The 24,085-nt window shown below is 42.5% G+C and overlaps 1 protein-coding gene across 2 annotated transcripts in view; it reads left to right on the top strand.

Moving 5' to 3' along the window:
* Positions 1-24,032, top strand: part of SDHA (succinate dehydrogenase complex flavoprotein subunit A) — a 29,208-nt gene extending 5,176 nt beyond the window's left edge. Inside the window, exons 2-15 of one of the 2 annotated variants that reach the window (XM_025451590.3) lie at positions 1,516-1,602; positions 2,551-2,712; positions 4,610-4,753; positions 5,034-5,198; positions 6,044-6,192; positions 7,014-7,138; positions 8,856-9,024; positions 9,794-9,989; positions 10,754-10,925; positions 13,442-13,560; positions 19,273-19,384; positions 19,552-19,682; positions 22,288-22,401; positions 23,689-24,032. In XM_025451590.3, coding sequence (XP_025307375.1) covers positions 1,516-1,602; positions 2,551-2,712; positions 4,610-4,753; positions 5,034-5,198; positions 6,044-6,192; positions 7,014-7,138; positions 8,856-9,024; positions 9,794-9,989; positions 10,754-10,925; positions 13,442-13,560; positions 19,273-19,384; positions 19,552-19,682; positions 22,288-22,401; positions 23,689-23,775 — 1,932 coding nt within the window. In that variant the 3' untranslated portion in view covers positions 23,776-24,032. Of the gene's footprint in view, positions 1-1,512; positions 1,603-2,550; positions 2,713-4,609; positions 4,754-5,033; positions 5,199-6,043; positions 6,193-7,013; positions 7,139-8,855; positions 9,025-9,793; positions 9,990-10,753; positions 10,926-13,441; positions 13,561-19,272; positions 19,385-19,551; positions 19,683-22,287; positions 22,402-23,688 lie in introns of both variants that reach the window. The other variant, XM_025451588.3, reaches the window with a different exon arrangement.
* The last annotated feature ends 53 nt before the right edge of the window (positions 24,033-24,085 follow it).

The raw sequence follows: 24,085 nt of genomic DNA, 5'->3' as shown, positions 1-24,085 counted from the left end.
TGGGGAAAAATTGGCTTATATCGATAAAAACAAATATATTTAAAGTTGAAATTGAAGAATTTAAGAATATTGCTTTTGTCAGTTAAGATCTACTTAGAAATCCAAGAAACTTATTTGTAATTGGAGCTATCAGCATAAAGTCAACTATTTGTGACAGCCATCATTTCATCTCAGAGCTAGAAGAAACCTAGAGGTCGGAGCCACCTGTGACTTGCAAGTGGCCAAGCTGTCCAGCATTGGCCGGAGTCCATTAATCTTAGAAAGAAGTCCTTCAGTTCAAAACTGTACAGAATTCATTTTGTATTTTGCCATATTCTTCCTGTATTCCCTGCTTGTTTGTCCTACAGAATAATTTTTTTTTACCCAATAAATAATGTGTCTCCCAAATGCAGAATACTTGTAGTTATCTCTACAAGCTATCTCTATCTCTATCTATATCGTCTTTAGTCATTGTTAAATGTACTTCTTTGTGAGATTACTAAGATTTCATTTTATCCGTTCTCTAAAATGCAGTCAGCAGAATGGAAAGACATGCCTCATAAGTTGGTTCACATATGAAGAATGTGGCCTCATGCTGGACTGTGATTTCATTAATACTAGTTTTCTTGAATAAGTGTTTATAGAGTGGGACATTTAAGCCAAACCTTGGGAGAGTTGTAGAAGTTAGCCAGGGAAAGGCCAGAGGCAAGTGTCCAGACAGAGGGAACAGCACCGTGGAGTATGACAGACAAGAGAGGATGTGCCTAAAGCCCAGAACAGATGTGGAGAGTGGTAAAGCAGGTCTGTGATCACCTCTGGGCCTGGAGTCCTCACATTAAGAGTGGAGGGATGATCCCACTGGTGCCTAGGCGTCACAACAAGCAATAGAGCCTCTTCTAGAAAACGGATCTCCCACTACACTGTCCAGTGCTTTTCTAAATGAAGCACAAAACCTTGCAGAACATGTGGTGCTCTAGGGTGAAGAGGATGGATCCCGTAAAAGTGCTTCATTGTTTGCAAACTACCACTTTCGCAAAATGTAAATCTTTCCCATTCTCCACTAAGAATCATAAATTCAGGGTTGCGTGTGGGGGCTCAGGTCATGATCCTGGGGTCCTGGGATCAAGCTCTACATTGGGCGTCCTGCTCAATGGGGAGTCTGCTTCTCCCTTTACTTTTGCCCCTCCCCCTGATTGTGCGCGCGCTCTCTCTCTCTCTCTCTCTCTCTCAAACAAATAACATCTTTAAAAAAAAATTCTAAGTTAAGAAATTAACGTGAAATTGTGCCTTCTCCTGTCTGAGTCTATGAGTGTCCTGTTTGGAAACAGGCTTCATCCTGAAGGGATTTTCCTGGGGTGCCAAGTCTTTAGCCCTTCCCTAGCCTTCAGGGTTAAGTACCTCTACTTAACCCCAGCTGAGCTTTCTAGGTGAACGGGGAGCACCTGGGTACTTGAAGAGGTTGACAACTTAAGGGGAAATTTTGGTCACTAGTCCCCTGTTTAAGACACTTAGTGCTCTCCATCTGTGTCTCAGCAGTGGCCGGCGGCATGGCAGACAGGCACCCGCAGTTTTCACTTCACCATTGATGGGAATAAGAGGTCCTCTGCTAAAGTTTCAGATTCAGTAAGTTCACAATTTTTTGTTCCCTTATAAGTGATATCATTGGCTTAGAGGTGTAATGATCTATACCAGTTTTCAGTATATTGGAATAACACACAGTTCTTATTTAAAGGAAAAAATTCTCATTCCAATGATGCTCAAATTATTTTTAGCATATAGTACTTAATTGTACAAATATAAGCATAGTTGTTAACACTTTTTGCTTGCAGTTTGTAGGTATCTAAAACCAGAGTAAACTTTCAATCAAAGCACAAAATAATAGAATGAAAATGACAGATGAACATTATTTACTGTGACGAGTGACATAGAACTGTGAAGCCACTCCAGTGTAGGCTCTCTGTGTTTACCGGTCCCATCTTATTCTCTGCTGAAGACACTAAAATGTGTTCACAGGTTGTTTTCTCATAAGCTCACAGTAGTTACTGAATGCTGGTGGTACCTTCTCAGTCAAACTCAGGGTTCCATTCCTCCGTGCAGAGGTGGTTGCCCAGATGGACTGGAAATATGCTTACCTGAATGAAACACCATATTAACATGGTCACAAGAAACTTGCTGATCATTGGTTAGGAGAATCACAATCTCCACCGTGTTATCTTAGATTCTCAGAAGCATATGTATGTATATATTTCTACAAATATAAAAGAGGATAATTGAATAGAAAAATCATATTTAGAACTAGTATTTTGATTTGTGTTGTTGCTTTCCCTTGCTTCTGCAGTTCCTTGCTTTGAGGCTGTACCTCTTCAGCATTTCAGCTCTTGGGGGGCTTTCCAGGTGCCGGGATGAGTGTGGTCCCTTTGGCAGGCCTGTTGGGGTGGGCTGCCCTCACCACATACGCCGGGTGGAGGCCCCTGTTTGCCGCAGCTGCTCTTTTGTGCCTCTTTCCGTTGTGCCTGAACTCTGCCGCTGCACCCATAGTCCCTGGCTGACAGGTGAATTGTTCCTTTCCAGATCTCTACGCAGTACCCAGTGGTGGACCATGAATTTGATGCAGTGGTGGTAGGCGCTGGAGGGGCGGGCTTGCGAGCTGCATTTGGCCTTTCAGAGGCTGGGTTTAACACGGCCTGCGTCACAAAGCTCTTTCCCACCAGATCACACACCGTTGCCGCCCAGGTAAGAGAAAGGGTGGTTTAGTGGTTTGGAACCTGCACAGCAGGGCGCAGTCTCCTGCCACAAGCCTCCTTCCCACAACACTACAGCCACATTTGTCTCCTTTTGCTCCTTGCACCCTGTCAGCTCACTCACCTTGGGTGTCTGTGCATGTACTGCCTCCAGTCCCATGCTAGAGCTGCTCTGGAGCCTCTCACCTCTTCTCTGCTCCAGTTACACTCAGGTCTTCTCTGAGCACCCACCTTGCCCCCTGCCCACATTGTGGTTTGTCTTCAGTGTACTTCCCCAATCTGAAATGAGCTTGTCTCTGGACTTCCTGTTTTCCCTGAATCTCGTGTTTATTGCCGCATCCTCGGCATGGGCCTCATTAACCATGATGGTGATGAGCTTTGCTGATGGCATGATTGTGTATGACAGAAGAATGCTGGTGTCTGCATGCTCAGAATTTAGGAAGAGGATAAAAGTATGGTGATTTTATAATTTAGTTTTCTCTCTTGGCACACTGTAGGTAGTACCCTAGTTGGGCATTCCAAAATCCTACTGGATTGTTTTTTTCCAGGATTTGGAACACTTTTCCTAATAGAGATAGCAGAGTATGTGGTGACTTTCCAGGAACCAATAAATCTACCCTGATTACTGCTGTAGCCCTGTATCCAGTATCCAGCAGTGTTCTTCAGGCACTTAGTTGCCCAGTTATTTTGTTCTGAAACTGTTTTTGTAAACTAAAAAATAAATAATTTATACCTTTGGAGAATACATTGTCTAAAAGAAAAAGTAGATGTAAACATAATTATAAATAATGCAAAATAATACAAGGTTCAGATAATGCAATATTAATACAATAGAAAGAGTAAGAAATGGATAGCTTAACTTGAATGCTGGTTCTAGAGAAAATAAGTTTAGTTGGGGGAAGGATAAGATAGGTGGGGCCTGGGAGAGTCTAAAGTGTACTTCCAGGGGTGCCTGGCTGGTTCCATTGGTAGAGTGTGAACTCTTGAACTTGGAGTCGAGAGTTTGAGCCCCACATGGGGTGTAGAGATGACTTTAAAAAAATCAAAATTGTACTTGTAGAGATTCCAAAAAGACTGGCTGTCTGTGGTCTGATTCTTACTAATAATAATAGCAGTAAAATAACAGCATCTATGCGTACACCAGGCCAAGTATTTTTGTGTCATTTTAAACAAGGTTTTCTCTATTCTGCTAGTATGCCGGTACTTCACTTTTTTTTTTTTATCAGGATTATGTTTGGGTTTACATTTGGAGGGGTTGGAGGAGAAAGAAGTAACTTGGTAATATTAGCTGCAAGTCTTTCGCAGAGCCCCTGGCTCTGCTAGTGACTCTTCTCCTGGTAATTAAACATAACGGGAAATGGAGGCCCAGTAGCACCAAATGGGGAAAGAGTCCCAGTGTGGGTTGCTTGGTGACTGAGGAACAATTGGAAAACAGAGGGGGATGTAAGATACGCCTTTACTTATGAAAGAGGGGAGTTCCTCGGTTTTAGCTGGAGAGGAAGAATGTGCGTTCCACTTGTCCCTGTACTGACGTTTTCTGTGACTGAGTTCAGAGCACTTCTTGTCTGTAACACATGCCTGTAAATACCAGTAGCAACATTCTGTCATAAAATGATCCCAGACAGATTTGTTGAGTACCTGTTATGTGCCAGGTTGGGAAGTGATGAGCATTGTGAACCCTCCAGTTAGCTCTGGAGTTGGGCTTCTTGTCCCTTCTTAGGTGGGAGGACTGAGGCTGAGGGAGGTCCTGTACCCCTACTGCAGTCAGGTCCCTTACAGACAGTTAGGTTGAAAGCATTTGTTTTTTTCTGAACCCAGTTCTGGGATGAGCCTAGAAGATACCACTGGGGCCTCTCCTTGTAGCTTGTAAGGTTGCTGTCTCTTTGCAGGGAGGAATCAATGCTGCTCTGGGCAACATGGAGGAGGACAACTGGAGGTGGCACTTCTACGACACCGTGAAGGGCTCCGACTGGCTGGGGGACCAGGACGCCATCCACTACATGACAGAGCAGGCCCCTGCTTCTGTGGTAGAGGTAGTGTCCACGCATGGTCTGTTTCTGACACAAGAGAGGTTTTGAGGCAGATGTGGTCAGCCCAAAGAAGGGTATGAGAGGGTGCAACAGGGAGACCCTTTCTATTGTCAACCATTCAGTTCATTTAATGACAAAGTTTTTCTCTTTTCTGAAGTGTTGAGATTTTTATAGGACATATTGGTTTGGGGTTCGCAGGCTTATGTTGAAATTGTTACTGTAAAGTCGCCATGAAAGTCTTGATTCCTTCCAGGTGCTAGGTGTTTGTTTTTGTATTTCACAGCTGGAGAATTATGGCATGCCATTTAGCAGAACTGAAGATGGAAGGATCTATCAGCGTGCTTTTGGTGGACAGAGCCTCAAGTTTGGGAAAGGCGGGCAGGCCCATCGGTGCTGCTGTGTGGCTGACCGCACTGGCCACTCGCTGCTGCACACGTTGTATGGAAGGGTGAGGCCACCCTGGGTGCACAGGGTGACAGGACACACTCTGGTTAGGACAGGCACGCGGTGATAAGTTGGAAACAGGCCACCCTGGGGACAGGTCAAAATGTCAATGTGTCCGCCTCTGGGGTCACAGTAACTTGGTAAGATGTGTGTAGTCATTATGAATTTAGAAGTGCCTATTTTAGAAAATTAAATTGATAATCGTTATACCGTGTTTGGACGGTGATCTGCTGCACTGCAAGTGTAAGAACAGAAAAAGTATTTTATGACTCAGTACCTCTGAGTTCCTGAACTGATTGATTTGTTTTAATCCTTAACTGTTTAGACTGGACTAACACTTGGGGGACAGTACTTACTGGATACTCAGGGCCTACTTTGGCGTAGCCAAATAATCAGTATTCTGAACTCTTGATTTCCATTATTGATTAGCGAATGTTAGGACAGGAGTCGCTTCTCTGGCTGCGTGCATCGACAGATATGTGACAGGATCTGCCCACCCTGTGGAATTGTGTGTCACATGGGGAGCTGGCAGTTTCATGAGGGTCCTTTGTGTTCACTGAGCAGCTACATTGTGTTCTCTGGTGCATGTGACACACTTGTGTCCTTCTTGTATTCTGATCATACAGCTGAGAGCAGGGTACCTTTTATTTTGTTAGACATCAGGGTCAGCCCTGTGGTTGATGTGAGCTGAAGTCTGTGACTCTTTTTGCAACCTAGGGTTTACACAGTCCATTTGTTACACACCAGATCAGGGCCTGTTCACATGAGCAGTATTGCTGAAATGTCAGTTTAACACCCTAAATGCAATTGAAACTGTGGGATCCCTGTTTTTCTTTCATGTTTTTTTAGTCTCTGCGATATGATACCAGCTATTTTGTAGAGTACTTTGCCTTGGATCTCTTGATGGAAAATGGAGAATGTCGTGGTGTTATTGCACTGTGCATAGAAGATGGGTCCATCCATCGCATAAGAGCCAAGAACACTGTTGTGGCTACCGGGTAGGAGTCTAACTTGTATTTAATTTCTGTGTAGGGAAGTTGGGTCTCAGTTTCCTTTTATAAAAATGGAAACACTACGGAATAGTGGTTCAGTCCCAGGTGGTGACCTAACCCAGGAGTATAATAAATTTTGTCAGCCTCAGTTCTCTATCTGAAAAGGAGACAATCATAGCACCTGCCTTACTTTGCACCTGGGAGGACCCTTGAAGAAACTGGGGTTGGATGGGATCCCTGGGTGGCGCAGCGGTTTGGCGCCTGCCTTTGGCCCAGGGCGTGATCCTGGAGACCCGGGATCGAATCCCACATCGGGCTCCGGGTGCATGGAGCCTGCTTCTCCCTCTGCCTCTCTCTCTCTCTCACTATCATAAATAAATAAAAATTTAAAAAAAAAAAAAAAGAAAGAAACTGGGGTTGGAGAGTCACATGACATTTTCTGGACTAACCTCTCTTTTGCTTAGTGGGTACTGTGTTTATACCAATTTTCTGGAGTAGTTTGTTCACATGATGAAAATAAGTAAATTCCATTTGATACACTGTTAGTCTTTTATTTTAAGCCTTTAAAAGCATGAATCCATAAACATTACAGCCTTCTGTATTAAAGTAGCACGTGCTTATCAGGGAAGTCACTCAGCACTAAAGTACCAATGAAAGTGCCTTCTCTGTCCCTCAGGCTCCCACCCAGCTGCCCAGGGTAGTGTATACAGACAGCAGCTGTCAGAGTGCTTCTGGGCTGCTCTGTCCACTCTGGTGCCATTAGAAAGGCAGACCTGATGGTTCACTGTGTGTCATGTTCTCTCCATGCTGGCATGTCTGTTTTCCAGAGGTTATGGGCGCACCTACTTCAGCTGCACATCTGCCCACACCAGCACCGGTGACGGCACCGCCATGGTCACCAGGGCAGGCCTTCCCTGCCAGGACTTGGAGTTCGTTCAGTTCCACCCCACAGGTAGGATGGGATTGCCTTCATGGGGTCAGGGATTTTCATGTCTTTTAAGCCCTCCACAGCTCTCAATGCTCCTCGGCAATTCCATACACTGACATGTTCTCAAAGCCCACCTTGTCATTTGCTCAAGGAGATCTTTCCCTGTCTCCCCCAAAGCAGCTTAGGGCACATCTTAACTCTACACCTACACCTGTCATAGAGCCATGACTGTTCAGTATTCCTCTCCCTGACTCAGTGGTCTGCTCCCAGAGGTGGGGGCCAGTACTGCTGTGTTCACAGTGCCTGACGCACAGTAGGACCTGGGCAGTATTTACAAGTGAATGTCCTCACAGCTGTGGGGGATGCTGTTGACGAGATGTGGCATGGGCACAGTCGCTGTAGGGAGGACATCAAGCTGTCCCAGTAGTAGAGTATAAAGCTGAGATGAGCTGTGGCAGACATGACCCCCCCCAAGATGTTGGTAACTGCCCAGTCATGGACAGATTGAGCTCCTCTTGGGTCCTCAGACAGTTGAGTGTGCAAATGTGGGGTTCAGAAGGGAGGTCTGGGCTGAGGGTGCAGGTCTGGTTTGTTATCCAGAAGTGAATCAGAGAAGGAGAGATGAGTCTCATTCTGGACTTTCTTTCTGATTGCTTTTCTGATCTATCAACTGAGGGACACCACACTTTATGGCAGTACCACCCACCTTGCTACAGAACCAGATCTGTTTTTTCTCTTTGCTCTGTCAGTATATTTTTTCTGATCCCTGACAGATGAAAAATAAAAATGTTTAAGTAGTTTTGCTTCTTTAAGGATTTATTTATTTTTTAAAAATATTTTATTTAGGGACATCTGGGTGGCTCAGTGGTTAAACACCTGCCTTCAGCTCAGGGTGTGATCCTGGAGTCCCGGGATCAAGTCCCACATTAGGCTCCCTGCATAGAGCCTGCTTCTCCTTCTGCCTGTGTCTCTGCCTGTGTGTCTCATGAATAAATAAACAAACAAACAAACAAAAAATATTTTATTTATTCATTTGAGAGACAGAAAAAAAAGCATGAGTGGAGGGGAGAGGCAGAGGCATAGGAGTAGCAGACTCCCTGCAGGGCAGCGAGCCTGATGCCCGGCTCAGTCCCACGACCCTGGGATCACTACCCGAGCTGAAGGCAGACGCCTAACCAATAGATCCAGATTTATATTTATTTATTTGAGAGAGAGAGAGCGCGCGCTTAAGCATAGGGAGAAGCAGACTCCCTGCTGAGCAGGGAGCCCAACGTGAGGCTTGACCCCAGGACCCTGGGATCATGACCTGAACTGAAGTCAGACACTTAACTCATTTGCCCCATTACTGACGATTTTAGATACAAACTTTCCAAACTGTTTTTTTCTACCTCATCACAATTTCTTGGTATAAAACAACATTCTAAAATTAAAAGGAAGCCTGAGATATTTAACATGTACTTGGTTGTGTTGAAAGTTCACACATGGTTGTCATCGAAATATTCAGCCGAGCTATGTCATCACCACGGAGCTGAGCTTTCCCCTCCTGCTGCTTTGTCAGTACTTTTTGTTATCAAAACTTCACTCTTCCTTAACCTTTCCTTTGTCTAACTCTTTTAGGAGCACAATGCCCTTTCCATATCTTTTCCCTTTCCCCAAAAATGTCTTGAAAAAAATTTGCATTTGAAATACAGACCTAGCAATTGTTAGGTTATAAACATCTAATTAAATGGGTTCTTTGCAGGTATATATGGTGCTGGTTGTCTCATTACGGAAGGATGCCGTGGAGAGGGAGGCATTCTCATTAACAGTCAAGGCGAAAGGTTCATGGAGCGATATGCCCCAGTCGCAAAGGACCTGGCATCCAGAGACGTTGTATCTCGGTCCATGACTCTGGAAATCCGTGAAGGCAGGTGTGTCAGAGCGCACATGCATGCATGCACCCCTCCTTTCTCTTTGGTGGCTGTTGTTGGTTTCTGTATTTTAACATGGGCTGATGTGGCTTTTGTGTGTTTCAGCACCCACGCATCATCCCACCCAGCTCTGTGTAGCCTGTGTGTAGTTACCTTTGCTGCCCTGGGACTATCTTTTCATTTTTGATATTGCTCTAAAAACCTATATTTTGGGAAGTTTGGGTGGTTTGATGTGAATCTCAAATCTGGAGATCAGATTTATTGTGGAGCATCATTTGCACATGAGTGTTGTGAGAGAGACGGATATGCTTACAACCTGACGTTAGGATGTGGGCCTTTGATGCTGATTTGGGACCCTGTGTGTGGGCTCTTGTTTGCTGAAGCGTTAGGCTCTTCAGTGCCAGCACTGTCTCACTGTGGTGATGCTTGTCAGATATTTGGTGTTACAGCATCTAGATACTTTCTATTTGCAGTTAAAGGACTTCTTAATGCATTTATCAAGGAAAACACATTGTAACTTTCCGATACTAGAGTATAAGCCTAGCGACGGCTGGATGTCTGTCCCAGTCCTAGGTGTGTCCCAGCACATACTCCACCCTGGCACATGGTAGGTGTTCAGAAATGAGGTGAGAAATGGATGGCCACAAGTGAGGAGAGATTCTGTACAGCATAAGAACAGTGGAACTTTATATGCTTCAGTGACTTCGTAATCTCATATTTTCTGTAATTATCATTCTTTGCCTCACACCATGATGTCCTTTTCCACCAGAGGCTGTGGCCCCGAAAAAGACCATGTGTACCTGCAGTTGCACCACCTACCACCCGAGCAGTTGGCCATACGTCTGCCTGGCATTTCAGAGACGGCCATGATCTTTGCCGGTGTGGATGTCACCAAGGAGCCAATCCCCGTCCTTCCCACTGTGCATTATAACATGGGTGGCATTCCCACCAACTACAAGGGGCAGGTGACCAAGCCCAGACCCTTCCATGGTGGGGAATAGGGCAGGAATGATGAGCCCATCTCACAGTTGTCCCTTGCGAGCTCAGTTAGTGAAGACAGATGGTTTCCTCAGAAAGCACTGTGTTGTGTTGGCAACTCCCTTGAGTTGCTGCTGGAGGGCAAAGCGGGGCTCGGGTATATTCCAGGGTTCACATTCACTCTAATAGCGAGCAGTCACTGGTCACTTACTGATCCCTCCATGGTACATAGTCGTGGATGCAATGTCATTTGCAGCTTTTCCCTGTTTAGGATTTATTTTCCTTTATGATCTCTTGTTACTTTTACTGTGACCTTTTAAATTGTGTGCTCTTTATAACCAATACTTTGGAGTGGTTTGCAGTCCACCCAGAGCCTTTTGGTTCTTGACTTTTTTGGCCTTTCCTCAGGCAAGTGGCTGGGGATCTACTCCTCCCTTTATAGATGAGTACTATGCTATATGCCCTTCCCTTTGTCTGAATCCAGAGTCCAAGTGTGGAAGTGAGAGGGTCAGTCAGGGGTGGTGAGTGAGGTTTCTAATGAGCAATAGGTGTGGGATTGAAATCACAGGTACTGCCATGTGGGATCCTTTGAGTATCCGGGCACAGATTCAGTTAGAGAGCTCCCTATATACAGAGTGGATCCAGTCCTTACCTGCCCTCCATCCTCTCTGCCCCTGCATGCAGACATCCCCTGCTGGGAAGCAGACGGGTACAAACTGTACTCCTAAAGTCTTCACTCTTCCTCCTACAGGTTCTGAGGCACGTGAATGGCCAGGATCAGATTGTGCCTGGCCTGTATGCATGCGGGGAGGCCGCCTGCGCCTCGGTGCACGGTGCCAACCGCCTCGGAGCCAACTCGCTCTTGGACTTGGTCGTCTTTGGCCGGGCATGTGCCCTGAGTATCGCAGAGTCCTGCAGACCTGGTATGTGTTTTCTTCAAGTAGCCAGGCTATTTCAGGAGGTGAGAGGTTACCATGTCTTGATTTGTAATTGGAAATTGCCTTAGTGATCCACCTATAAGTAAAGAAACAGTGGGGATCCCTGGGTGGCTCAGCGGTTTAGCGTCTGCCTTCGGCCCAGGGCGTGATCCTGCAGTCCCGGGATCAAGTCCCACATTGGGCTCCCTGCATGGAGCCTGCTTCTCCCTCTGCCTGTGTCTCACATGAATAAATAAATAAAATCTTTAAAAAAAGAGAGAGAAAAGAAAGAGATTTCTACAGTAATAGACTTGGGACTCGACACAGGCTAGGTGTGGGTCCTAACAGTTTATGTAGAGGGTAACCTAGTTTTGGTCAGGTATTGTTTTGCAGTTATTATGTTCTCCTTAGAAAAGTCACTATGGGAATTGTTTTGAGGAGAAGTTTATCACACAGTGCTTGCTCAGTATAAATTATTTACTTGCTATGAAATATTTTAAAGAGTAGGTGTGGGGGCAGCCCGGGTGGCTCAGCGGTTTAGCTCTGACTTCAGCCCAGGGTGTGATCCTGAAGACCAGGGATTGAGTCCCATGTCAGGCTTTCTGCATGGAGCCTGCTTCTCTCTCTGCCTGTCTCTGCCTCTGTGTGTGTGTCTCATGAATAAATAAATAAAATCTTAAAAAAAAAAAAAAGTAGGTGTGAATATATATAAGTTCTCAATATTTATGGAAAAGTAATTTAGGTTCTTAAAAAATATAAATAATCTGTTAAAGGAGAACATAATGCACACAAAACAGAGCATTGGGTCATAGCCCTCCCTTCCGTGATACAGTGGATTTCAGTCTGTGATTCTGTTCTTCTGGCAACTTAAAATAATTTGCTGAGGAAAAAACACTCTGTGCTGGAAGTGTGAGTCCTTCTGTAAATGGGACGCTTACTGTTGCTATGAGCTTCCAGAGGGTCTTCATGTGGGTTACGTTAGCCCATTCGTTCACGACGACATGTTAGGTGAAGACACTGTTCCCCAAGGGAGGGTTGTGGGATCCCTGGGCCCCTCTCTTCCCGTTATGCTTCACTGGTGGTAACTGTTTAGTCTCAGTTGTTCTGTTTTTATCAAACAAAAGTTTTTTTATGGATTTTAACTCTTACTGTCCTACTAGTTATATTAGCCCTCAGTATAACAAGCTGCACTCCCCTTTATATCCGCAGTTAGCAGATAATATAACAAAATGGACAGTTATGTTTTCAAACACCTTCTCTCTTGCTCTGACTGCAAGTCCAGGCTAAAAGGCAGAGGTAGGGCCCTGTGCCCATTTTTGCTGCAAAGGCAGGAGTCAAAACCACCTGGTCTGACCCCCAATCTAGTGCTTGTCTCACTGTAATGGTGAAGCCTGAAATAAAATCCCAGGGCAAAGCAGAAAATTCAAAGTTCCCTTTTTTTGGAAATGAGAAAAAGCAAGTTTTATAAGAATATCTTATAATTTAATATCTGAAAGATCAATGCATACTTTAAAAAAATTTTTTTTGACTCAAAAATAAAAGGAACAAATTCCTTGTTCGTGCAACAGCACAAATGGATCTCAGACATATTAAGTTGTATTAATCAGGCTCAAAAGGTTTCATATATCTGACTATTTATATAACATTATGGAAGAGACAAAACTGAGGAATAAGCTGGCTCAGTGGTTGCCATCTAATCCTGGAGGGCCTTGTGCAACTCTGATATCATATCTTAATTATACTTTTAAAAACAAAGGGAAGGAAAAACACTATTACTTTTAAAATGTGAATATTTTAAACATTCTGTACCCTAATTATGTACCCTAAATGGGTACCCCAAGTAATCACTTTTCTAATACATTACAAACAAAAGCAGAAGAAACCACAGCTGGCCTGGAAGAGCTGGGGTGGTTTGCATGATAGACCAGTGCCCTCACTCCTTGTAGAGAACTACTGTGAGCAACCCTACTTTGCCTGCAAATCCTTGTTTCCTCATTTCATACCTTGTGCCCATATTACCTATGGAAGAAAATTCATTTCAAACCATGTCATTAAAAAAACAACATCTTTAAAAGTTTTCAAAACATTTATCTTTTTAGAAGTCAGAAAAGCATATCTTGAGGTTTAGTTAAGCAGGTGCAAGGGCCTGAATCAGCAGGAGACTTTTAAACATGCCTGGCCAGGCCCTCCCTCTCCCTTGAATGAGAACCACCATTGGTAGGGGTGAGGTGTTTTGGCAGAATTGTTGGAAACTGCTCACTATTCTGAAGGTCAGTTTTCCCTTCAATAGAGTAATAATGCCAGGTTTCTTTGCATAAATCTAATTTTTTAACTTAGGAATGGATTCTGATTTGTTCATAGATTTCATATTGGATACCTACTCTTTGCCAGAAATTTTGTTTTTAAGTTTGCTCTTTGGCCCCAAGTCAGTATGTGGTTCTTTAGGGTTAGGGCAGTCCAGATTATGTGTATGTTTTCCAAACTCCAATAAATTCTCACTTTTTGTCTGTGTGTTTTTTAAGGAGATAAAATTCCCCCGATTAAACCAAATGCCGGGGAAGAGTCTGTCATGAATCTTGACAAACTGAGATTTGCCAATGGAAGTGTAAGAACATCTGAACTACGACTCAACATGCAGAAGGTAAGCCCTGCACACGCTCTGGAGTGTGCAGGCTGTGTGTCCATAGCCTTATGCTGGGCTCAGAGCGAACAGCAAAAGGACATGTTCTACACAGCAAGCTGGAGGTAGCAGCCCAGGGCAGACACTGCAGTTGTCTATGTCCCAGGTTGTTTGCATGCGGCTTCCCTTCTCAGACCCTTTCTGCTGTCAAGTGTCCATCAAAGTCTAGAGTGGGAGGGATAGTGGAAGATCTGAGAAGCTCCGTTCCCAGCTGGGAGCTTCCTTGCAGTTAATCCTACCACCACAGCCAGCTTCTAGCAACTCTAGGTGATGTCTTTGAGCTGGTGCATTGAAGCCCCTAAATAAAATCGGGAGGAAAGGGGAGCATAGGTGAGACATACATGAGACAGTCAACACTCCATTATAAAACAGGCTTTATGTTAGATGAATTTTCCCTACTGCAGGCTAACAAGTGTTCTGGGCACATTTAAGGTCAGCTAAGTGAATATTCAGTAAGTTAAAGGTGTATTAAATACATTTCTGACTTACACCATTTTTAACTTTCATTGGGACATAACCCCATCAGAAGTCAAAGATCTGTATGTGCCTCGTAATCTGTGCACTGGTTATTGTCAGAATATTTACTTTCTAGATCAGCACATCTGATGGGCTGTTCTCTGAGGATAGGAACATGTGTCTTTGACCACATGTAAAGAACTAAATCTGCATTTTATTCAGCTTCGATGTAATATAAAGCACTACATGTGGCTACTGCATTGGATAATGCAGGGTTAGAGCAATAAAAAAAGTATGTAAGACAGCTAGGGATCACCAGATTCTTCTAATACAGGGATTCTTGGTCCACAAATGAGATCTCTGTCCAGTTGAAGTCATTTGCAAGATTTCTGTGGAGACGTTTTCCGAAAAGAGGAAGTCCCTTTTAGTTCTATCCTGAAGCGTCCAGTGGCACAAACTCTAATCATCAAAAGAAAAAAGTTGCATACTGCATACTTCTGTAGGAACTTCAGAGAAGTTCTGGGCTTTAGGGAAACTTCCTGGAAAGGTAAGGCGAATAGCGCGAGTGAAAGGCAGAGGTTTGTTTTAGGAAACCAGCCAAGAGGAACTGAGCAGAACTTTTGCAGGGTATTGATACCGGGGAATGGCCACCAGCTACGACAGATATAATCCTTGCACTATATAGTAGGAAATTCTATTTGAGTGTGGAAATGATGAACCCATGATATTTTGAAATGGGAAGTCCTAGAAACATTTCCACCAAGTAAGGCACATACAGATCTTTGACTTCTGATGGGGTTATGTCCCAATGAAAGTTAAAAATGGTGTAAGTCAGAAATGTATTTAATACACATTTAACTTACTGAATATTCACTTAGCTGACCTTAAATGTGCCCAGAACACTTGTTAGCCTGCAGTAGGGAAAATTCATCTAACATAAAGCCTGTTTTATAACAGAGTGTTGACTGTCTCATGTAATTTATCGAATACTGTACTCAAAGTGAAAAACAATGATTGTATGAGTGCAGATGGTTGTTTACCCTCGGGATCTAGTGGGAGCTACAGCTGCTGCCACTGCCTGGAGTCATATGAGAGTGTATGTTGCTGCACAGTACTAGCCTGGGAGAAGATGAAAATTCACAATGCAGTGTCTCTGAATTGCAGATCACTTTTGCACCATCGTAAAGCTCAAAAATCGTAAGTCAAACTCTTCTAGATTAGGGACCATCTAAACTGTTACCTGCTGTGTGCCAGGCAGTCTTCTAGATGCCCCAGTCATCTGAAGAGAATAAAAAACGCTGCCCTCTTGGAATGTGCACTTGAGTTGGAGGACTAGTTTTTCTGATTTCCAGGTGATACTGTGAGTGATAGAAATCAGTTACGTATTGAAAAGGAGTGGACAAGTATCATTACTTACAGATACAATTAAAAATCTCAAGGCAATAAGTGAGAAACTCATAAAAACAAGAATGGAGATATCTGTATAAAAGATTCAAAAGTAGCTTTCCAACATGCCTGCAATAATCCATTAGAAAATCATCTCATTCACAGTGCAGACCAAAAGTTTAAAATGCCTTGAATAAACCTAACCCTAAAGAGTATGAAAAGATGAGCACTGAAGAATATAAAAGAATGTTTTAATTAACATTTACTAGATTCTAAGATAGTTTTTTCCATTTCCTTATCCTGAAAGGCCAGAACATTTGATAGTGTGCATTACAATTTTAAACTTATGTATCATTGTGGGGCACCTGGGTGGCTCAGTCTGTTAAGTATCTGCCTTTGGCTCAGGTCATGATCTCAAGGTCCTGGGATTGAGCCCCATGGAAGGCTCTCTGCTCAGCAGGGAGCTTCCCTCTCTCTCTCTCTCTGCCCCTCCTCTCTTTCTTCCTTTCAAATAAATAAAATCTTTAAAAATAAAATTATGTATCATTCTAAAGAAATAGATGAGATGTCTGTTAAATAGAACTAAATCAGTGAGCTATGTTAGTCTATGGTAGAGATGAGTGGCAAAAAGTGGAGTCTAGGAGTAGGCCCAGGCACACGCTGTGATTGAGCATGAGATAAAGGGGTTTTTTAAGAGCCATGAAAAGTTATTCAGTAAGTGATAGGAAATAAAGGTAGATCCTAAAATAAATTTCAGTTTATTTAATATCTTTATTGCATAAACAATACAACCATATAGGAATTTGACATATGAGAGGTATTTACAAGATTAACCAGAAGCCCTCTTTTTCCTCTTCTTCATGACCCTCCACCCCATGCTCACTGCTGACCACCTACCTCATTATCTCAACACTTCTTAGTTTCTGTCACCAAGGGGTCATCTGCTGGCTCTTAGAACATTTACCACTGGATCTCAAGAGTGGGGCAAGACCATAGGAGCTGCTGTCTCCTTGGGAATTTGAAGATGGAGCCCTTATGCTCTTTTGCCCACCATTCAGTATGCTAACCCTCAAGAGTAAGTCCGCTTGGAATCACAGATCCTGGCTGAGTTCCACAAACTGCCTTCCCTAATTGGAAAATATTCCACTTTAACTAACACATATGGATCTAAAATGTGTACTTAATGGCAACATAGAAGCATTTTTTTAAAGCTTTGGTCAAAACTTCATTTTAACTTCGATTTATGATAAAATTCTCAAGGAAGCAGGTATAGAGGGTATGTACCTCAATGTAATAAAGGCCTTATATGACAAGTCTGCAGCTAGGGTCATACTCAGTGGTGAAAAGATGAAAGCTTTCTCATCACAGGAACAAGACAAGGGTGTTCAGTCTCACCACTTTATTCAACACAGCACTGGAAGTCCTGGCTAGAGCAGTCAGGCAGGAAAGAGAAATAAAGCCATCCAAAATGGGAAGGAAGAAGTAAACGTCACTATTTACAGATGTATCAAATCACATATGACACTGACACAGACCCCACAAAAAAACTTAATACAAATTAGTGAATTCAGTAAAGTTGAAAGGTGCAAAGTCAATACATAAAAACTGTTTCTGAATGCTCTGAAAGAGAAATTAAGAAAGCAATCCCATTTCCAATTGCATCAAAAAGAATAAAATACGTAGGAATAAATTTAATCAGGGAGGGGAAAATATATATACACCGAAAATTCTAAAACATTAATGAATAATGTTGAAGATACAAGTAAGTGGGAAGATATTCCGTGCTTGTAGGTTGGAAGAGTGAATATTATTAAAATTTCCATATTTCCTGAAGGAATCCACAGACTCAGTGCAACCTTTATTAAAATTCCAATGGCATTTTTTACATAAATAGAACAAAGAATCCTATATTTGTATGGAACCACAAAAGAACCCGAATAGCCAGAGCAATCCTGAGAGAAAGACAAAGCTGGAGGCATTTCTCTCTCCCTGATTTGAAACTCTATTACAAAGATATAGTAATCAAAACAATAAAGTATTGACCTAAAAGCAGACCTGGAGATCAATGAAATGGAATCGAGCCCATAAATAAACCTATGTAAATATGGTTAATTAATTTACAACAAAAGAAGAATATATGATGGGAGGAAAACCATCTCTTTAATGGTGCTGGGAAAACTGAACAAGCCACACACAAACAAACACATCTAGATCACCGTCTTGCACCATACACGGAAACTAATTCAGTGGGTTCAAGGCTTGAATATGAGACCTGAAACCCATAAAACTCCTAGAAAACATCAGCAGTAAGCACCTCATCGTGGTCTTGGCGCTGAGTTTTTGATTTGACACCAAGAGCAAGGGCAGCAAAAGTAAAGATAAACTATTGACCTTCTGCAGCAAAGGAAACCAACAAAATGAAAAGGCAGCGTACAGAATGAGAAGAAATATATGCAGATCATGTATCTGATAAGGGACTAAAATCCCAAAATATGTAAAGAACTCTTACAACTCAATAGCATAAAAACAATATAATAAATGGACAGAGGATATAAACAGACATTTCTCCAAAGAAGGCATACACATGGCCAACAGATACATGAAAAGATCCTCAACATCACTGATCATCTGGGAAATGCTGATCAGAACCACATGAGGTATCATTTCACACCTATCAGAGATGGTTAGTATCAAAAAGACAAGAAACACAAATGTTACATTGGCAAGGATATGGAGAAAGGGGAGCCCTCCTGCACAGTTTGAGGGAATGGAGATTCGTGTAGCCATTATGGAAAACGGTATGGAGGTTCCCCCCAAAAAATTAAAAATAGAACTACTGTATGATCCAACAAATCCACTTCTGTGTATTTATCCAAAGGAACTGAAAACACTAATTCCAAAAGATACCTGTACTTCCAATCTATTATAGCCACGATATTAAAATAGCCTAGATGCCTATTGGTGGATGAATGGGTAATGAGGATGTGTGTGTATGTTACATATACTTTATATATGGCATATGTTTTATATATAAATAATTATTGAGGCATAAAAAATGAACTCTTGCCGTTTGTGACACCATGGGTGGGCATAGAGGGCATTATGCTCAGTGAAATAAGTCAAAAACAATACCTTATGATCCTACTTATATGTAGAATCTTAAAAAACAAAACAAGAAATTGAGCTCATAGAACAGATTGATGGTTGCCAGAGATGGGGAGTGGGTGAAAGGAGACAAAAGGTACAAGCCTCCAATTAAAATTAAATTAAGTCCTGGGGCTTGTAGTGTATAGCATGGCAATTATAGTTAATAACACTTAATTACATCTTTGAAGGTTGCTAAGAAAGTAGATTTTAAAAGTTCTCATGGAAGAAAGAACAAACTTCATTATAAAATTCAGAGTAATGGATGCCTGGCTGGCCCAGTCAGTAGAATGCATGACTCTTGATGTTAGGATTGTGAATCCAAGGCCCACATTGGGCCAAGAGCTGGCTTGCTTACATACTTACTTACATACATACATACATACATACATAAAATTGAGAGTCATAGATTCATTCTGAATTTCATAGGTTTTAAATTTAATTTACATAAATATTTTATAAAAAGTGAAATGCAGGGGTGCCTGGCTGGTTCAGTCAGTGCAGCATGCGACTCTTGATCTTAGAGTTGTGAGTTTGAGCCTCCCATTGGGTGTAGAGATTACTTAAAAATAAAATCTTAAAAAAATAAAAATGAAATGCGTAAGAAAAAAGCTAAAGGGTTTACCAGTTTTAGTCCTAGCTGCTTCATGTGAATTAAAGATTGACAAATGGTATTTTATGTTCCAGTCGATGCAGAGTCATGCTGCTGTGTTCCGTGTGGGAAGTGTGTTACAGGAAGGCTGTGAGAAAATCAGCCAGCTCTATGGAGACCTAAAGCATCTGAAGACATTTGACCGAGGTGAGCATTCCATGGGGCCCTGCACACAGTTGGGCTGCTGGATATTTGCAAGACAGACTGCCTCAGAGCCCTGTCTGTCCCAGTGCGGAATTCACTCTGCCCACAGCTGCAGCCTGGAGGACCCAGTTAACTGGATCCTATCTCATGAGTACTCGGTGTGTCCCTAGGAATGGTCTGGAACACCGACCTGGTAGAGACCCTGGAGCTGCAGAACCTGATGCTCTGTGCACTTCAGACCATTTATGGAGCAGAGGCCCGGAAGGAGTCACGTGGCGCTCACGCCAGGGAAGATTACAAGGTGTGCCCTGACCACGTACCCCTGTGCACATCATGCCTTCTGTCCACTGGCATTGCTCAGCCCCTATCCCTGCATTTTCTCTACATTTCACTTCATTTTCCCACGAGTAAATTGAAAAAAAAATGCCTTTTTTTTTTTTTTTTTTTTTTTGCCTGATAACTTTCATGCTTTGGTATCACTGTGTTTAGTATCAGCATGACCTTTTTCTTGCCTCAGATCGGCATTTGCTGCTGCCAGTAGCAGCATCTCTAAGCAAAACACACCTGACTTACCAGATCAAAGATTAGTATGCAGTCTGAGTACTATAGCCAGAAAATAGTAAAATGAGAGATAAATCATTATTTGAGACCTGACTTCATTTTGGGTCACTTTTTAAAAATGATCTGTTTTGTTGTTGTTGTTTTTTTTAAGATTTTATTTCTTTTTGAGAGAGAAAGAACACAAGCTGGGGGTGAGGAGGAAGAGCAGAGGGAGAGGGAGAAGCAGCCACCCAGGTGCCCCATAAATTACATGATTTTTATGCAGAGTACAGTTCAGATTCTTCCAGAACAGAGACTCAGCATATGACAGGAAAATGGGAAGGAAATAGGCACTTGAGGCCAAATACAACTTCAGGATGCAACATCAGCAAGGCCTGAGCCGCTTTCCAGACACACAGGCTCTGGCCCAGGACCAGGTGATGTTGCTGGTAGCAGCCTCGTCCATCAGCAGGACAGAAGCACATGGGGAAATTGGCTACAGGAAGAGGATTAGGTTCTGATTTACAGTGAAATTCTGTTAATTTGCCCTCCACCGACTGGAGCTGGATTAAAGTAAGATTGACTAAGTGCATTCGTCATGAGTACTGAGGACCAGAAGCTTCTCCAGGCTGCAGGTGGGTTGGGTGTTCCTATGGCAAGAAACAGCCAACTCGTTTCATTGAGTCACAGCAGAGATGCAGGTGGAAGCTGCTCCCCCTGGGAGAGCTTACCCCAACGGATATGTTTCCAGATAAGGGAAGGTGCCCCACTTGCTCCCAGGTGAGAGGTCTTGCCTCTGTGCACCTCCACACTTGCCTCTCTCAGCAGAAACAGCCAAGTGTTTGAACCTTTTGTTTTTTTTAATTTATTCATTTATTTTTATAGAAAGCATCTTTTTTTATACTTTCATGGTTTTTTTTTATTTTAATCAATTATTTATTTATTTTTAAGATTTTATTTATTTATTCATGAGAGACACAGAGAGATAGGCAGAGACATAGGCAGAGGGAGAAGCAGGCTCCATTCAGGGAGCCCGATATGGGACTTGATTCTGGAACTCCAGAATCACGCTCTGGGCCAAAGGCAAGCACTCAACCACTAAAGCCCCCCAAGGCGTCCCATATTGTTACTTTTTTTTATTTAAATTTTAGGTAGTTGACATACAGTGCAATATTAGTTTCTGGAGTAGAATTTGGTGACTCATCACTTACATACAACATTCAGTGCTCATCACAAGTATCCTCCTTAATGCCTGTCCTCCACCCACCTCCCTCAATCAACCCTCAGTTTGTTATTATTTTTAAATTTTATTTTTAAGTAATCTCTATACCCAACATGAGACTGAAGCTCAACCCTGAAATCAAGAGTCTCATGCTCTACTCACTGAGTCAGCCAGGCGCCCCTGGTTTTTAATTTAAGTGGCTCTTGTATGTCTTACTCATTACCATGTGTAGTATTCAGCTTCTTTTTAAGCGTTTTTTAACAAAATTTTAACATAATTGCTAGAACTGAAATATTTGAATGAAAAAAACTGAAAGAGAAATTAAAGTCACCCAGAATACAAAGAGACAAAATATTTGTTGAACTTTTAAGTGCATGAAAGATGAGGCTAATTTCTGTAGCCACCCCCCTAGTAGTAAAAATGGAGCTCTGGGCTCACAGTGATGCTGAAGACCCACTGCCTAGCTCTGTGGCCTCAAGCAGGTCCTTCCCTGGTTGGGACTCGTGCTATGGAGACTCTGGAACGGGAGCCCAGGGTGGACGGGCACTCGGAGGATGTATCACAGGTCTCATCTCTCCATCCCACCTGTGTCTGGAACTTAATTGCACTGTGTTTCTTACTGTGTGTTCTCTTAGGTCAGATATACACAAAATGGTTTTTCATTAGGGATTGTACACAAGAAGGGACATGGGTTGAAAAGTAGACTAGGAGCACCTGGGTGGCTTAGTTGGTAAACCATCTGCCTTCAGCTCAGGTCATGATCTTAGGATCGAGCCCTGTGTCTTCCTGCCCAGCAAGGAGTCTGCTTCTACCTGCAGCTCCCCCTGCTTGTGTTCTCTTGCTCACCCTCTCTGTTGAATAAATAAAATCTTTTTTTTTTTTTTTTTTTTTTTTTGAATAAATAAAATCTTAAAAAGAAAAATGGACTAGGAATGCCAGCTCTCTGTGAACAAGTTCTGCTTGGGACACTGGATACCTCTGTGTTGAGTGGGATCCAGGGGATTCACATCAGACTAGTCTCTCATGTATCATTTTAATGAGTTTGCCATGTTTTCCAGTTATATTGCCCTATTAGAGAAATAAGAAATTTGAAGTGTATTTGTTGATGGTATTTTCTGAAATAAACTAATTTCCCTGGCCTCAGGTGCGGATTGACGAGTATGATTACTCTAAGCCCATCCAGGGACAGCAGAAGAAGCCGTTTGAGGAGCACTGGAGAAAGCACACCCTTTCCTACGTCGATATCAAGACTGGGAAGGTATGTGGGGAACGTGTCCTGCTCACGGATGCACTAATGACTGTGCCGTCCCATATATTCTAGAGTACAACTTATGATGGGCTGGGAGAAGCAACATGGATTTAAGTCCCTGTTGGCAGACCTGAGACACTACTGAAAAGGACTCTTGTTGGGCTTCTCTTGGAAACAGAATCCAGTGTGGATGGGTGGTTTAGAAGTGCTGGTCTTCCACAGTTGTAGCACCTGGCAGGGAGTGCCCAAGGCTTGGTGGCAGGGGAGAGGATGATTCTGGAGCCCAATGAGAGCAGGTCGTGGGGTGGGGGCAAGGTGGGGGGCATTGGCTGGACCATCTGGAGGCAGCCTCAGGGAACACGGAGTATGCTGTGTAGCCCACAGCATGGGCCCAGCACAGAGCAAGCAGAGGAGGGGGTGCAGTGGGCAGAGTCCTGGGACAGCCAGCTTAGGTTGCAGTAGAGCCTCACAGTCTTATTCCACCAAAGCATAACTCATCCATTTGCCATTTCTGCTGGACATTAAGAATCAGAACTAAGATATAAAGTGTTACTTGAGCTTTTCAGACTTGTAAGGGAGAGTCTTAATCATTTATGTGAGTCTACAGAAATAACGTGCTTTGCTGCCATCACTTAATACAGAGAGCCTAGTGTGTCTGTTATTTCAAGTAGGCAGTAACTTTCATAATTTTGCGTGAAGGCTATTTTCTGACAGTGTATAGAAAGAAATGAGACTTTCTCTCGGTACAGCCCTGTTTTTAGTAATGTTCAAGGGTTTTTGAAAGTATTAAAGAAACTTTTAGCAAGTAGAAAAATAAACAAAAGCCATGTTTGTAAGCTCACCAGTCAGAGATATCCTTCATTATCATTCTGAAATATTTCCTTCAGGTTTTGCATGTATACATACACTTTTCCTGATACGCAGGTATATAAATACAAATAGAAAAACTTTTGGTAAATACAGGGTTTAAGCATAATTAAAGAATGATAATATATGCAAGGTTTCACTTCTTGAGCATTTGTGTAAAGCATCAAGAATTTTATACATTGTTATTTTAGTTGCTGTATTTCATTACATGGAGTTACCATAATTTACATACCTGGTCCCCTATTGTACGTTTAGGTCATTTTTGAGTTTGTTACTGAAAAATACTCCACAATGAGTATTTGTGATTTTAAGTTCCTGAAATTTGTCTACAAATAACTTTTATAGTGAATTTTTCAAAAAATATACAAGCGAATACTGTTTTTATGTTTTTCCACAAATTTTAACTTACTGTAGATTCTTCTTTTTAAGGTCTCATTGGAATATAGACCTGTGATCGACAGAACTTTAAATGAGGCGGACTGTGCCACGGTCCCTCCAGCCATTCGCTCCTACTGATGAGACCAGAGTTGACCAGCTTTTGTAATTATGTATAATAGCTCATGCGTGTGTTCATATCCTAATTACCTTTTTAAAATCCTGTACTCAAGTGAATAAGGAGTGTCATTGGAATAGAGATCATCTACCCGGTAGCCAGAAGCTTGCTAGTAATCAACAGCCAGGAAGTGTGAATGAAGCTTACCTTTTGCTTCATCATCCTTGTGAAATAATAAAACTGGGCATGATTCTTAAATAAAGCATAAATTACAAACTTCTATTTCCAAGTCCATTTAAGAACTTGTACTATTTGACTTGAGGCATGTTGTTG

The sequence above is a fragment of the Canis lupus genome, chromosome 34, assembly GCF_003254725.2.
Source record: "Canis lupus dingo isolate Sandy chromosome 34, ASM325472v2, whole genome shotgun sequence".
Lineage (NCBI taxonomy): Eukaryota > Metazoa > Chordata > Mammalia > Carnivora > Canidae > Canis > Canis lupus.
This window is presented reverse-complemented; position numbering and strand designations above follow the sequence as displayed.